Source organism: Lepisosteus oculatus, chromosome 18, assembly GCF_040954835.1.
Source record: "Lepisosteus oculatus isolate fLepOcu1 chromosome 18, fLepOcu1.hap2, whole genome shotgun sequence".
Classification (NCBI taxonomy): Eukaryota; Metazoa; Chordata; class Actinopteri; order Semionotiformes; family Lepisosteidae; genus Lepisosteus; species Lepisosteus oculatus.
The window spans coordinates 22182607-22198564 of record NC_090713.1 but is presented as its reverse complement, the minus strand read 5'-3'; the positions used below and the strand labels follow the sequence as shown (position 1 = coordinate 22198564).

Below are 15958 nucleotides of genomic sequence, written 5' to 3'. Positions count from 1 at the left end.
ACGCTCGTCGGCCGGGCCGGCGTTCGACACCCTCTCCTCCTCCTCCTCCCGCCTACCCGACGCGGCTCTGCGGCGGCCATGTTCGCAGATCTTGTTCCGGTATTGACAAATCCGGAGCGGTCAGGGTCCTGACAGACGGGAGCCGCTCCGAACCCCCGTATCCGCCTCGGAGATCCTCGGAGCCGCCGTGAGGAAGACGGGGAGAAACTCCAGCGAGGGCGCGGAGGGACTGAACTTGACAGCCTCGCCTTATCGACGGCCCTATCGATTGGACTAACCCGGATCTTGTGGAGTTTTTTTTCTTTGGAAGGGGGGGGGCTGGTGGTTATTTTTTTCATTCTTGTTGTTAGAATTATTTTTTGTTTCTGGCGTTGGCGACTTCTGGCACGACCGCTAACACCTCCACCTCCTGAGCGGCTGTGTCGTCTTTTTTTTTGGTGGTGGGGGGGGGGTTCGGGTTTTTTCTGGTGGTGGGGGGGGGCAGGCAAAAAGTTTTTGGAGGGGGGGGAGGGGGCGGAGAGAGAGAGAGAAGAGTACGCTTACTTCCAGGCAAGAAGGTCGAGTTCCGCTCGGCCCGGCCTCCGAGTCCCGCATCCCCGGGCTCGATTGGAACGCGGCTGCCGGGGAACGCGGCTCCGCCTCGGGGTGAGCCCTCGTCGCTCGTCCGCCTCCCTCCCCTTTAGTGCGGAGAGCCCTACTCTCGGGACCCCCGCCCCCCCCGGCCCTGCTCTGCAGGGAGCCAGAGAGGGGGACATCGCTGGCTCCGATGTGAAACCCCTTCCCAGGACATCCAGTTTTTGTTCGCTCTCCCGAACCTATGTTGTTGTTCTGTTGGCTGCTGCAGAAACAGTTGACCCCCTCCCGCCTCTCTCCCTCCTCCTCCCGGTCGGTTCGCCAGTCGTTCCTCCGACCAATGTGGAGTCCAACTTGTTGATAATCCTCTCCCCCTCCTTCCTTGTGCGGTTTCGTTTTGTTCTGCGCCGGCCGACTGCTGAGAGTTGTCTGTAAATGTCCTAAGAGATGTCTACAAGGGCGACTCTGTCGACGGTGATCGAGCACGCTTCGGCACAGGTGAGTGCGCCTTCCTCCTAGCCGGCTCGGTTCGGGTGTCCTGCTGGGGCCGGTGTCGGGACAGGTGGCTGTTTGTTTGGGGGGTTACGGTTTTCTCTGAAGGCGCAGAGAGAGAGAGAGATTTCGTTGGGCAGCTGAGAGATTCGGTCCTAAGCGGAGCCAGGATTATCGGCTGACGACAGCTCGGCCGGGCCTGTTGTGCTCGGCACCCACCACTCTCCGCGTAAAGACGCGGCGCACCTGTTCCCAGGGTCACACGCGCTTCCCTGTCGTTCTCGTAGGCAGCTCTGCTCTCACAGGAGCCCTGGGTGCCCGTGCAGCGTGCGAACACTTTCTGAGCCCACTCTTACTGGGGGAATCGAGCTGCTGGCTCAGGTGGAGGGCCTGGTGTTTGTGCTCGTAACAGTTTCCGCTGAAAGAGAAAGAGCTTCGACTGGCTCCCTGTGACGTGGGTGACACTGACCCCCCTCTGCCTGTCTGCGTCCCAGGGCGCAGTGGGTCAGGGCTGTCCTGTTCTCAGAAAGTATCGTGGCCCCGGGGGGCTGTAATACGAAGGGGGCTGGTTCCCCAACTGGGCGTACAGAGAGGGGGGATCGCTGTGGGGGGGGCTTGTAGAGACAGGGGTGCAGGGGTGCCTCTGGAGAAGCCTGACGAAAATACCACCCCGGGACGCCGTGATTGGCGCACGCCCGGGAGCCGTCCGACCCGCTCTGCCTGGGCCCGGAACTTTCCTCTGGGTTCTGGCGGACCTCTGAGCCCGGCACCCCGAGTTTCCCCGTCAGCCCGGCGGGGCTGCTCTGCCTGGGCAGCGCTTTTGGGCCCCGTTGTGTTTCAGGGCGCCTGTGGCATCAGTTGTAACCCAGACCCCCCCCAGGGGGGGGGGCTTGGGGTACACCCCGTTCGGTGCCATCATCAGTGTGGGACCCCCCTCTCCGGGCGCGCTCTGCTGCGTGGTGGTCTGTGCTGTAGCAGGCTGACACGGCTCTTTCCACTTCCAGGAAGTTTAGTCTCGCTGAACTCTCTCCGGCCCGCTGGTGAGGCTTTCCTGCCTGCGGGGGGCGCCCCTGTCTCCGCGGGTGTCTCCTTCCCCACTTTCCCTCTCCGCTGGTTCAGCGACCGGCAGAGAGCGTTGCCCCTCGCTGGGCGGAGGGAGAGGGTAGCAGCTGGCCCCCCCTGGGGAAGGGAAAACCAGCCCGGCCGGTTCAGCTGGGGGGGGGGGTGTGTGTGTGTGCGCGTGCGTGCGTGTGCGTGCGTGCGTGCTCTCTGCTCCATCTTGTGCGGGTGATGTCATCCAGGTGTGTGTGTGTGGGGAAATACAGTTGCAGGTTGTCATGGCGACTGCTTTCTGGCAGGAGGGGTGGTGTGGAGTGCTGTCAGATCGCTGGTACGGTGCAGGAACTCTGTCTGCCACACACCGGGGTAAAAATAGCAGCAGGAGGGGGGGGGGTTCATCACCCACCGCCTGTTGACAGGACTTTATAGTCGCTTCGGGTTTTTCCTCTGCCCACCCTGAAGCCCCCCTCGGGGGCCGCTCGGGGCCGCGGTTCGGCGTTGCTCGCCCTGTCCCGCGTCCGGCCCGCCCTCGCTCGTCGGTTTAGTTTCGTTTTTTTTTTTTAAGGAGGCTTCGCCTGAAGAGGGAAACCCGAAAACTTCGATCCCCGGCTCCTTTCTCCCGCCGGGGGCCTCCGCGTCCCCCAACCCTCCCTGTCCCCCCCACAGAGGGCGAGCCCCCAGTGCGAAGGGTGCAGCGCCGAGCTGCGGGCGACCTGTTTCGGTTGTTCCCCCCCCCCGCCGCGGGAGACCCCTGTACAGATCGCACCGATGCAGCAGAAAATCTGTAGGACCTGCTCAGGCTAATTTTAACTTCCCAGTGCTCTCTGTGTGCTGTTTATTCGAAGTGAGGTAGCAGGCCCGGAACAGTCTGGGCTGCTCTCCAGCAGCCTGGCGCTGGTAACTCCTGGGCTGGATCTGTCTGCCGTGCAGTGGGAATCTGCTGGGTTTTTGGAAATGGTTTTGATTTTGCGAGGACTGCAGTACCTAGCCGGTAGAAGGTATCAGAACCACCGTTCTTGTTTGACGTATAGGCCTGATGTGACCGGGAGGACAGCTGGGTCCAGCCTTGTTAGACCGGGAGGACAGCTGGGTCCAGCCTTGTTAGACCGGGAGGACAGCTGGGTCCAGCCTTGTTAGACCGGGAGGACAGCTGGGTCCAGCCTTGTTAGACCGGGAGGCAACAGGGTCCAGCCTTGTTAGACCGGGAGGACAGCAGGTCCAGCCTTGTTAGACCGGGAGGACAGCTGGTCCAGCCTTGTTAGACCGGGAGGACAGCTGGTCCAGCCTTGTTAGACCGGGAGGACAGCTGGGTCCAGCCTTGTTAGACCGGGAGGACAGCTGGGTCCAGCCTTGTTAGACCGGGAGGACAGCTGGGTCCAGCCTTGTTAGACCGGGAGGACAGCTGGGTCCAGCCTTGTTAGACCGGGAGGACAGCTGGGTCCAGCCTTGTTAGACCGGGAGGACAGCTGGGTCCAGCCTTGTTAGACCGGGAGGACAGCTGGGTCCAGCCTTGTTAGACCGGGAGGACAGCTGGGTCCAGCCTTGTTAGACCGGGAGGACAGCTGGGTCCAGCCTTGTTAGACCGGGAGGACAGCTGGTCCAGCCTTGTTAGACCGGGAGGACAGCTGGTCCAGCCTTGTTAGACCGGGAGGACAGCTGGTCCAGCCTTGTTAGACCGGGAGGCAACAGGGTCCAGTGATTCAGGTTGATGGTTCAAGCCTCTCAGCTCTGTCCTGAGTACCCGTGTGAGGCTCTGAACCTCACTCGCGCTCTGTCCTACAGCCAGCTACGTTCCCAGCCACTCTGGGACTTTGGGGCTCCCACTGCGCCCCTACGGGGGTGTCCTAACTAGGCCCCCGGCCTGCCGTGATGCTTGTGTCGGTGATGCCTCAGTCCGTCTGCTCCCCGGACGTCCGCTGCTGCGTGATCGGCTCCAGAGGGGGAGCTGGGACCGACTGCATCTCTGACCCCGTCCCCTCCGTTTGCACTGCAAACACCTCGGGGCCTGGGGGGGCAGGGGGAGTCCAAACAGAATTAATTGCCCCCCCTGTCCCGGTCTCGTTTGCCTTTCGCGCCACTGGTTGAACGAGGGGTCTGCTCTGGGTCGGGGGGTACGGGGACAGAGGAGGAGCTGCTTCACGTTCAAGGAGACCGTTCAGCAGTACCCCAGGACCTCCGGGCGGCAGGCTCTCGGAGCACCGGCTTGTGGGACTTTCCTAATTTGCTGAACTGCGCCCCTCTTTTAGAGCAGTCTGCTTGCGCCCCGGTTCCCAGGATCTTCAGTGTGTGAGATGGCAGAAAGGTGTGGATGGCAGTTTTCCTCAGGATCTGTTTTCCCGGTCGGGGCTCAGCTTCCCTGATCTGACGCCGGTGTGTGAGGTGTGTGAGAACAGGGAGACCGTCCAGCTGCCTGCTGTTTGTATCCTGGCTGTCCTCCCCTGGAGCTGAAAATAGTCTTAATTCTTTATTTACCTGTCCTGGAGTCTGAGGGCTTCATACCCTCTGCTTTCTCTCTCCGTTGAGCTGTTGCTACAGGTTATAAGGCATACTGATATTATGGAGATTGTTTTAGGAGGACAGCTTGCCCAGCGGGTCAGGTCTGGTCTTGAGAGACCAGACCAGGAGGGCAGCTGGTCCGGCGGATCAGGTCCGGTCTTGTGAGACCTGGGGCTTCTTATCTGGGGCCCCAGCTCTGCCCCTGACTCCATGTGTCCCCCCCGAACGAGAGACTGAACCCCTCTGTGCTCGTGCTGGTGCTCCGTCCTGCTGTCAGAGACTCTTACCCAGCTCCTCGAACCCTCGGTCCGTCTGAGCGGCTGGGGATAAAAGCAGCTGCTGAATAAGCCCTTGTCCCTGTCAGTTCCATATCCTCGGATATCCTTGTAGCTCCGCGCAGAGCCGTCTGGATCCCCCTGCACGGCTCCTGGATGCCTTTGCATTTTTCCGTTGTTGTGTCGTCTCCCAGCACGCTGGCGCGGTGGGAGAGGCCTGTTTTCCGAATCCGGGAGTTCCTCTCGGAGCCGAGAGGCCTGCGATTATCGACGCGGGGCCTTGGTTGTTGTCGTCTGTGCCGGGCCGTGCCGGTGGTCTTCAGCTCTTGTGTGAAGACGCGCCCGGAAGACCAGGAGGACAACTGCAGGCGCCGGGTCCCCAGGACACGCAAAGGAAAGGGGGGACTCTGAGGTTCTGGGCTGGACAGTCCAGCCTGGCTCCCAGGGAGCAGTGGGGAGAGACAGCAGGTGAGGTCTCTCCTCCCCTGCTGCCTTCGGGTCCTCCCTGGGGACCCCCAAACTTAGATCGACAGGCTGTAGACACAGACAGATAGGGGGTCCGCTGCCTGCTCTGAGCTGCTGACAGACAGACAGACGAGAGACATGTCTGTTCTGCTCCCTCTGTGCTCAGGGTGCAGTGTTCGGTGTTTGCGAATGAGGCTCAAAGTGTCTGCCGTGCGGGGGGGGTGTGCGTTCGTTCAGGTGCGCGTGTGTGAGAGCGTGGCGGCGGCCTTCGCGGTGGTCTCCATGGAGACGCAGCCATTGCCAGCCGGGCCGGGGGACTTCCCGAGCGTGAAGGAAGCCCGGTGTCATGGCGGTGGGCCAGCGGAGCCCGGCTCCCACGTCACCACAGCTTACACCTGCTCTCAGAAACGTCAATAATAAGAAGAAGTAACCCAGGAGCACAGAGTCCTGCCATGTTCGCCTCGGGCCCATCTGGCACAGCACCTCGCTCCAAAGGGAGCAGGCACAAACCCCTCAGGCAGGCGCTCGGGGTGAGGGGGTCCTCTGTAGCTCCGAGAAGGCAGCGGCTCTCTGGGAGTCCCACGCGGAGAAGGCTCTGGAGCGGGGGTTTCGGATCGGGCTTGCTTGCTGGGATCGTCCCTGGCTTTCCCACTGGCCTGAATAAAGCAGTGAGATGGATGTAAGGAGTAGTAATAGTTTGGAGACACCTAATCGAATCTGATCTGTGACGGTAGTTATCCCGGGCAGAAGCAGCTGTCTCCCGGGATTAAGCTGTTGGGGTGGATAATCCGGGTGAGTGATCGCCGTGCTCTGGTCACCCCCCCCCGAGTCTAGACGGGCTCTTGATGGCTGAGGTGCACCCCCCGCAGGCCGGGTGAGTTCTGTCACGATGGTGCCTCCTGCTGGTTTGTCTTTCCGGGCCTCCGGGTTTTGATCGGAAGGCCGACGTCACGGGTGTTGGGATTTGCTCTGGTGGTGGCGGTGGGGTCGGGGGGGGGGGCAGTATCCCGCAGGGTCAGTAGGTCACCACTGAGTGACCGGGGCCGGCTGCGTCCAGCTCCGATTAATCCGGCTGGGATCCTGTGGGACGTTTGGCCCCGCCCCCCGTGATCGTTTTCCCCTGGATGGGCTGCAGACTGGGACAGCCGGGCTCCGGGCTGGGGTTTGTGAGGCGGCCAGAGCCGGGGGAGACCGCTTCGGTCGGCCCATCCAGCCCGCCTGCTCCAGGCCCCTACCGCCCTCTGCGTAAAGGCACGCTCCCCTGTAGTTTCTGCTGGTGTTTCGCTGCGGGCTCTGTCAGTTATGCTTTTAACTTTGTCCCAACACTGCATTTTCCTTTCTGTTGCTTTCCCCTCGGCGTTTGGGGAGTTTTTCCTGGAGAAATATTTTCCTCGCGTTCCCTGCCTCGTGTTCTGCAGCTCCGTGTGGAGCTCTCGCCCCCTGAGCCTCAGTGGGCTCAGTGTGGCTCGCGGTCAGACTCTGTGACCGGGGGGAGGGTGATCTACTTCCCTGGCGGGTTTGGGTTTGCCCTCGGGGGCAGCCCTCGGGGACTGAGGTAGAAGGGTGTGGAGCCTGGGACAGGTCGGGCCTGTTCCTCTGCGCCATTGTTCCTCACAGCTGCTTTCTGGAGCTGAGGGCGCCGGGTGTGTGCGGGGGAGACCGAGCTCTTCCCTGGGGGGGCGGTCTCCGCGATGTGGTGCCGTGATGTAGTGCGTCTTACTCCAGCAGCTCCAGGCCTGGCTGGCAGAGACACAGAGCCGGAGCCACATCAGGCTCTCGCTGTTCTCTCTGCTTTGTCGTTAAAGCTGCACGGAGATCCGCTCCGGGTTTTTCCGGTGTTCAGTCGGGCTCCCACTGCGTAGCGCTGAGATCCAGTCCGGGTTTTCCCATTGGCGGTCGGGCTCCCACTGCGTAGCGCTGAGATCCACTCGGGGTTTTTCCCAGTGGTCAGTCGGGCTCCCACTGCGTAGCGCTGAGATCCACTCCACTGCGCAGTAGATCTGTCCGCTCCAGGCCCATCAGTCAGTTACGCTCTTGGTGTCACGCTGCTGTGCGGGGGGAGCTCAGAGGGTCGGCTCGGTGTGGTGTGGGGCCGTGCTGTGGGCCGGCCAGCGCCTCCAGTAACTGACCAGCACCGCGGCTGTGCCTCTGCCTCGTTCGCCCATCCCTCCTGCGCCGAGCCGGGGACCTGCAGCAGGTGAATCCCGAAACGGATCGGGCTGCCGCACTCCTCCGGTGTGTGTGTTTTGTGTGTGTGTGTGGTTCGTCTCTGCGGTGGCATTGGGAGGATGAGCAACACCGTGACTCACTCCCTCGGCTCCCATCTGCTCCCTTCGCCCAGAATTTTCCGGAGATCCGCGGCCAATTCCGACTCCCACTCCGCCTCGTCCCGGCCCCGCTCTGCCGGGGGGCGGAGGGAGGGGACGGGGGGCAGAGGTGTCGGGAGAGAGGGGCGCTGGGAGCACCCCGCCGGCGGGAGAGCGGGTCGTTCCCACGGGTGAGGTGGCGGTGGCGTCCGCCGCATGAGGGGACGTTTCCAGGGGCGTCTCTGTGCCCGTGGCACGAGTGGGGGTGAGTGCCGATTCTGGATCCGCCCTGCCCCGCCCCTCCGGCCGTTCGGCGACCCCTTGATCCGAGCGGAGAGGCAGAGCCTTCAGCGCCGCGCTCCGGAGTTCAGTCCCTCCGGATCGACTCAGGACAGCGCGCTCTCCCTGGTCTGTCGCAGGCAGCAGCTCTTCCTCGTGAGGCCCCCGGTCGGCGCCCCCTGTCCGGCCGGGAGTCAGTCTGGCTCTTGATCTTCCGGGAGCGGTGAGGGGGCGGCCTGCCTCTGTTCCTGTGTTGTCCGCGCGGCCGGCGGGCTCTCTGGGGCCGGGATGAGCTGGGGCTTGCTGAGACGTGTGTGGGCAGGTCCCTCCTGTGTTCGGCCCTTGTTTCTGCCTGAGCTGAACTGCTGGCCAAGTTTTCGCTTGGAAAAGCAGGGCTGCTCATTCTGGGCTTTCTTCCCTCAGAAGGATGTTTGATCCTTGTCCCAGTCTGGGACGAGCCCCTTAGAGCCCGGAGACCCCAGTCTGGGTCGAGCCCCTACAGCCCGGAGACCCCAGTCTGGGTCGAGCCCCTACAGCCCGGAGACCCCAGTCCAGGGTCCCAGTCTGGGTCGAGCCCCTACAGCCCGGAGACCCCAGTCCAGGGTCCCAGTCTGGGTCGAGCCCCTACAGCCCGGAGACCCCAGTCCAGGGTCCCAGTCTGGGTCGAGCCCCTACAGTCCGGAGACCCCAGTCTGGGTCGAGCCCCTATAGCCCGGAGACCCCAGTTCGGGGTCCCAGTCTGGGTCGAGCCCCTCGTGGCCTGCTCCCGTTTCCTGTGGACTGGGGGGGCACGGAGGCTCGCTCGGAGCCTGGCCTGCACCCCACTCCTCAGTGACGACGTGACAGACCGTGTTGAGAAACGGGTTCTTTTCCAGCGTGTAGGGAGCACCGTGTCATGCGTGCGCGTGCGCGTGCGCGCGTGTGTGTGTGTGCCCGCAGGAGAGGAGAGCAGGGGAAATGACGGGGGGGCGTTGAGTGGTTTTGCAGCTCTGAAGCTGGTGCCAGGCGCCGGTGGAGTCCGCACTCTCATGTACTGCTGCCAGGGGACCTGACTTCCTCTCTCTTGGGGTCACCCATCGACTTGCCTTCGTCCGATCTGAGGCTGGCGCTGCAGTGGAGTGCTGCTCTCTGTGTGCAGACCAGCCTCCTGCCTCTGCCTCTCTCTCACTCTGCTCCCTCCTCACCCCTCCATCACTCTCTCTGGCTCACCCTTCTGCACAGTCTCGTTGTGAAAACCCTGCTCCCGTAACCCTGACCCCGATCGTCCCCACAGCCCTCACTCGAGCCCTGGTCAAAGGTCACGACCCCAGCAGGCTGGAGCCTCTCGGGCGGCGAAGCTGGAGAAGCTCTGCAGGGGGAACTGCTGGCCAGCCGGGGCTGTATCTGATCTCCGACAGCCGCGGTCAGATCTGTTTTCCTGCCGCCTGTTTTCGGCGGGTTCTCTCTCTCTCTCTCTGCTGGATGTTCGTCGTATCTCCTTGCTTTGCATGAATTTGCACAGGCTGTGGTGTGAAGTTGTTAAACACATCGGGCTGTCTGTGCAGTCTGTTCCAAGAGCCTCCTTCGGCTCGTAACTCCTGATGCGGATCAGGCCGCTGCTCCCTGATCCCGAGCAATTTTGAAAGGAGCGATTCCCAGGTGGACCTGCTTGATTGGTTCCTAGTTAAACGCTCTTCCTGTCCTTGGTGGGATATCGGTCTTCTGCCTGTGTTTATAGCCCCTGGGCTCACTGTAGACTTCCTCTGCCAAGCCTCGCTGTTCAGCGCAGACAGCCTTGTGGTGTCTGTGATCCGCAGCAGGGACTGGGGCTGAGAGCTCATCAGTGTGAAGGAGCTGGAGGGATGTGTCAGTGAACAGTGCTGCCTCTCTCTCGGCAGGCTGTCTCTCTGTGGGTCGTGTCAGTATCAGTAGTGCTCTGGTCTTTTCATTGCAGCTGTGTCTGTATAAGCCCCTCTCTCTCTCAGTGCAGAGTGTCCAGTCAGTGTGTCTGTATGAACCCCCCTCTCTCTCAGTGCAGTGTTAATGTACTGGAGTGTCCAGTCAGTGTGTCTGTATGAACCCCTCTCTCTCTCAGTGCAGTGTTCATGTACTGGAGTGTCCAGTCAGTGTGTCTGTATGAACCCCCCTCTCTCTCAGTGCAGTGTTAATGTACTGGAGTGTCCAGTCAGTGTGTCTGTATGAACCCCCCTCTCTCTCAGTGCAGTGTTAATGGACTGGAGTGTCCAGTCAGTGTGTCTGTATGAACCCCCCTCTCTCTCAGTGCAGTGTTCATGTACTGGAGTGTCCAGTCAGTGTGTGTGTATGAACCCCTCTCTCTCTCAGTGCAGTGTTAGTGTACTGGAGTGTCCAGTCAGTGTGTGTGTATGAACCCCTCTCTCTCTCAGTGCAGTGTTAATGTACTGGAGTGTCCAGTCAGTGTGTCTGTATGAACCCCTCTCTCTCTCAGTGCAGTGTTAATGTACTGGAGTGTCCAGTCAGTGTGTCTGTATGAACCCCTCTCTCTCAGTGCAGTGTTAGTGTACTGGAGTGTCCAGTCAGTGTGTCTGTATGAACCCCTCTCTCTCTCAGTGCAGTGTTCATGTACTGGAGTGTCCAGTCAGTGTGTCTGTATGAACCCCTCTCTCTCTCAGTGCAGTGTTCATGTACTGGAGTGTCCAGTCAGTGTGTCTGTATGAACCCCTCTCTCTCTCTCAGTGCAGTGTTAGTGTACTGGAGTGTCCAGTCAGTGTGTCTGTATGAACCCCCCTCTCTCTCTCAGTGCAGTGTTCATGTACTGGAGTGTCCAGTCAGTGTGTCTGTATGAACCCCTCTCTCTCTCAGTGCAGTGTTAGTGTACTGGAGTGTCCAGTCAGTGTGTCTGTATGAACCTCTCTCTCTCAGTGCAGTGTTCATGTACTGGAGTGTCCAGTCAGTGTGTCTGTATGAACCCCTCTCTCTCAGTGCAGTGTTAATGGACTGGAGTGTCCAGTCAGTGTGTCTGTATGAACCCCTCTCTCTCTCAGTGCAGTGTTCATGTACTGGAGTGTCCAGTCAGTGTGTGTGTATGAACCCCTCTCTCTCTCAGTGCAGTGTTCATGTACTGGAGTGTCCAGTCAGTGTGTCTGTATGAACCCCTCTCTCTCTCAGTGCAGTGTTAGTGTACTGGAGTGTCCAGTCAGTGTGTCTGTATGAACCTCTCTCTCTCAGTGCAGTGTTCATGTACTGGAGTGTCCAGTCAGTGTGTCTGTATGAACCCCTCTCTCTCTCAGTGCAGTGTTAATGTACTGGAGTGTCCAGTCAGTGTGTCTGTATGAACCCCCCTCTCTCTCAGTGCAGTGTTAATGTACTGGAGTGTCCAGTCAGTGTGTCTGTATGAACCCCTCTCTCTCTCAGTGCAGTGTTAGTGTACTGGAGTGTCCAGTCAGTGTGTGTGTATTAACCCCTCTCTCTCTCAGTGCAGTGTTCATGTACTGGAGTGTCCAGTCAGTGTGTCTGTATAAACCCCTCTCTCTCAGTGCAGTGTTCATGTACTGGAGTGTCCAGTCAGTGTGTCTGTATGAACCCCTCTCTCTCTCAGTGCAGTGTTCATGTACTGGAGTGTCCAGTCAGTGTGTGTGTATTAACCCCTCTCTCTCAGTGCAGTGTTAATGGACTGGAGTGTCCAGCCAGTGTGTCTGTATGAACCCCTCTCTCTCTCAGTGCAGTGTTAGTGTACTGTAATGGCCCTGGTCTTGGACTTTCTGGGGAGGGGACAAGATTGTGAAATGGAATTCAAAGCGAGCTGGAAGCCAGTGCAGTGGTTCCAGCACAGGGGTGATGCGGTGCTCCAGGATTTGCGCTGATCCGTCTCTCCCTCTCTCGGCGGCAGCACTCCACGGGACACTCGGACAGCTCCAAGTCGGGTGGGCGCCCCAGCATGCCGCGCTGCCGGACCTCGCTCGGCACCACCGTGGATGAGCAGCCTCACATCGGCAACTACCGGCTGCTCAAGACGATCGGCAAGGGCAACTTCGCCAAGGTCAAGCTGGCACGCCACGTGCTCACGGGGAAAGAGGTGAGCGCCGGGCTCCGGGAGGGGGGTGGCGTTCGGGGGTGCCCCGCGGAGCTCCCCCGGAATCGCTACAGGCCTGCTTGTGCAGTTCCATGCTGAGGACAGTCTCTCCTCCCCGGAGAATCCCAAAACTCTGGTGTGGCTGACCCTCCTGCCCCCTTTCCCCCCTGTTTTCCTGCTTTTCTTCCTCTCTCCCCCCAGGAGCTCACTAATCCCAGACACAGGAGCTGCCCACACAGCGCCACGCTCCCTCTCCCTCTCCCTCGGCCTGCCGTTACCTTGGCAACTGCCTGCAGGCTTCCCGTGTTTTTTTTTTTTAATGAATCCTGGCCTCCGGAGTCGTGTTTAGTCTGCAGTGAAACACGGGAGAGCTGGAACTCGCACTCCTGTCCGCGCAGACATACCGAGACTGTCTCCCTCTCCGCTGCAGGCAATGAGTTTACACACTGGGGAATTAGCAGGGCTGAGGGCGAGAGGAGAGGGACAGCAGTGTCTCCATGTCTCCAGTCAGGAGTGTGTCAGTGTGAGAGGAGAGGGACAGCAGTGTCTCCAGTCCAGTCAGGAGTGTGTCAGTGTGTGAATCCAGGGGCAGTGTGAGAGGAGAGGGACAGCAGTGTCTCCATGTCTCCAGTCAGGAGTGTGTCAGTGTGAGAGGAGAGGGACAGCAGTGTCTCCAGTCCAGTCAGGAGTGTGTCAGTGTGAGAGGAGAGGGACAGCAGTGTCTCCAGTCCAGTCAGGAGTGTGTCAGTGTGAGAGGAGAGGGACAGCAGTGTCTCCAGTCCAGTCAGGAGTGTGTCAGTGTGTGAATCCAGGGGCAGTGTGAGAGGAGAGGGACAGCAGTGTCTCCAGTCCAGTCAGGAGTGTCTCAGTGTGTGAATCCAGGGGCAGTGTGAGAGGAGAGGGACAGCAGTGTCTCCAGTCCAGTCAAGAGTGTGTCAGTGTGTGAATTCAGGGGCAGTGTGAGAGGAGAGGGACAGCAGTGTCTCCAGTCCAGTCAGGAGTGTGTCAGTGTGAGAGGAGAGGGACAGCAGTGTCTCCATGTCTCCAGTCAGGAGTGTGTCAGTGTGTGAATTCAGGGGCAGTGTGAGAGGAGAGGGACAGCAGTGTCTCCAGTCCAGTCAGGAGTGTGTCAGTGTGAGAGGAGAGGGACAGCAGTGTCTCCAGTCCAGTCAGGAGTGTGTCAGTGTGAGAGGAGAGGGACAGCAGTGTCTCCAGTCCAGTCAGGAGTGTGTCAGTGTGTGAATTCAGGGGCAGTGTGAGAGGAGAGGGACAGCAGTGTCTCCATGTCTCCAGTCAGGAGTGTGTCAGTGTGTGAATTCAGGGCCAGTGTGAGAGGAGAGGGACAGCAGTGTCTCCAGTCCAGTCAGGAGTGTGTCAGTGTGTGAATTCAGGGGCAGTGTGAGAGGAGAGGGACAGCAGTGTCTCCAGTCCAGTCAGGAGTGTGTCAGTGTGTGAATTCGGGGGCAGTGTGAGAGGAGAGGGACAGCAGTGTCTCCAGTCCAGTCAGGAGTGTGTCAGTGTGTGAATTCAGGGGCAGTGTGAGAGGAGAGGGACAGCAGTGTCTCCAGTCCAGTCAGGAGTGTGTCAGTGTGTGAATTCAGGGGCAGTGTGAGAGGAGAGGGACAGCAGTGTCTCCAGTCCAGTCAGGAGTGTGTCAGTGTGTGAATTCAGGGGCAGTGTGAGAGGAGAGGGACAGCAGTGTCTCCAGTCCAGTCAGGAGTGTGTCAGTGTGTGAATCCAGGGGCAGGGTGAGAGGAGAGGGACAGCAGTGTCTCCATGTCTCCAGTCAGGAGTGTGTCAGTGTGTGAATTCAGGGGCAGTGTGAGAGGAGAGGGACAGCAGTGTCTCCAGTCCAGTCAGGAGTGTGTCAGTGTGTGAAAGAGCTGATGATGTTAAACTTCTGAAGTGTGTGAAATCATGGGTGCAGCTTATCGGGACAGGTGGTGATGTGTTGCCTTTCCCTCCCAGGATTGTCAACATCTTTATCTGCGTGTGTTTTGTTGCCTCCGAGTGCTGTATCAGGGAACATGACAGACAGATCTGGCACACACTCCTGTCCTCTCAGCCCCCTGTCTGCTTCTTTCTGTCTTTCTCCCTTGCATCCATACTTCTCTTTTCCAATCTCTCCATCCTCTTTCTCTCTCTCTCGTTCCTCCTTCTCTCCCTTTCTGTTCCTTGTAGTCTCTCTGTTTGTCCCCCCCCCCCCCTCCCTGTCCGTGGAGATGCTGTCCCAGCCCGTGCCTGTCGGTCTGCCCCCGGCGGCGAGATCGGAGCGCTGCCTGTGTCCCAGGCACCACTCGGGACTGTCACACACCTTGTAGCGTCTCTATTTTGGGATTTCATTTTGGTAGTTGTCCAACATGGCTCTCTAGCCAGTTAAATTTGTCTGTACCTCTTGGAAGTTAAATATTCTTGATGGGACTCTGGCTTCGGTCTCCAGGCTGTAGGGGCTCATCCTGGACTGGGACTCTGAACTGGGGTCTCCGGGCTGTAGGGGCTCGTCCTGGATTGGGACCCTGGACTGAGGTCTCCGGGCTGTAGGGGCTCGTACTGGACTGGGACCCTGGACTGAGGTCTCCATGCTACAGGGGCTCGTTCTGGGCTGGGACTCTGAACTGAGGTCTCCAGGCTGTAGGGGTTCGTCCTGGACTGGGACTCTGAACTGGGGTCTCCGGGCTGTAGGGGCTCGTCCTGGATTGGGACCCTGGACTGAGGTCTCCGGGCTGTAGGGGCTCGTACTGGACTGGGACCCTGGACTGAGGTCTCCGGGCTGTAGGGGCTCGTCCTGGATTGGGACCCTGGACTGGGGTCTCCGGGCTGTAGGGGCTCGTCCTGGATTGGGACCCTGGACTGAGGTCTCCGGGCTGTAGGGGCTCGTCCTGGACTGGGATCCTGGACTGGGGTCTCCGGGCTACAGGAGGCTTGACTGGAAATGCAGACAATTTTCATGTGACACGAATGATCAGAACACACCATGGACATTGAAAAGGTTGGAGGGTTTTAGAGGACAACTCCGGGCAGCTTGTCGAAAGCACTGGGGCCGTGTGTGTGTGTGTGTATAAGACTCGGCCTCCTGGTGACAGGGTGAGCCCCACCCTACGCGCCAGTCTTGATAGGGGCTGGGAGAAGGACTTTGTACCGTCTGTGCGGGGGAGCACACCTGAAACAGTGTGCCGACAGAGTCGCTCCTGAGAGCTGAGCGTCTGGGAGGAGCTCGGGCGATATCGAAGTGCGCTCGCTCTCCCATCGGCTCGGCACGGCAGTCTGACCCCTCTCTCTGGGCTTCCTGCTCTTTTTGTATAACAGGTTTGAACTGGAGATTTAATCAGGGTTAGTTTTATCTTCATCGGGTCCGTGTCTGGGTCACACAGTCCAGAGCCCGCCGGTCCGGTCTGGGTCACACAGTCCAGAGCCCGCCGGTCCGGTCTGGGTCACACAGTCCAGAGCCCGCTGGTCCGGTCTGGGTCACACTGTGCCCCTACAGTCCAGAGCCCGCCGGTCCGGTCCGGGTCACGCTGTACCCCTACAGTCCAGAGATTGCCGGTCCAGTCTGGGTCACCCTGTACCCCTACAGTCCAGAGCCCGCCGGTCCAGTCTGGGTCACGCTGTACCCCTACAGTCCAGAGCCCACCGGTCCAGTCTGGGTCACGCTGTACCCCTACAGTCCAGAGCCCGCCGGTCCGGTCTGGGTCACGCTGTACCCCGATCTTGCTGGGTGTTGTCTGGGTCAGATGTCAGCCAGCAGTGGCCAGGAGTCCCACTGGTTGACCCCTGCCAGCCTCGCCGCTCGCTTGGGTATTAAAACCCCGTCAGGGCTGTGACCTGCCTTGGTTTCGAGCGCTGCTTAACGGACTCTGCCCCTGCTCAGCCAGATCAGCCCGGGGTTTTTCCTGCAGGTCCCTCTGTTGGACCGGGCGGACTGGCGGAGCGTGTTTGTTTGATGTGTCCTGATGCCTCGACGAGCACAAAAGCTGAATCTCCCC

General features: G+C 60.0%; 1 protein-coding gene across 1 annotated transcript in view; it reads left to right on the top strand.

The window, feature by feature from the left end:
- Positions 1-8: 8 nt before the first annotated feature.
- mark2b (MAP/microtubule affinity-regulating kinase 2b) overlaps positions 9-15958 on the top strand; it is a 37811-nt gene continuing 21861 nt past the window's right edge. The window contains 2 exon segments of the mRNA XM_069180508.1: positions 9-1071; positions 11793-11978. Coding sequence (XP_069036609.1) covers positions 1021-1071; positions 11793-11978 — 237 coding nt within the window. The 5' untranslated portion in view covers positions 9-1020.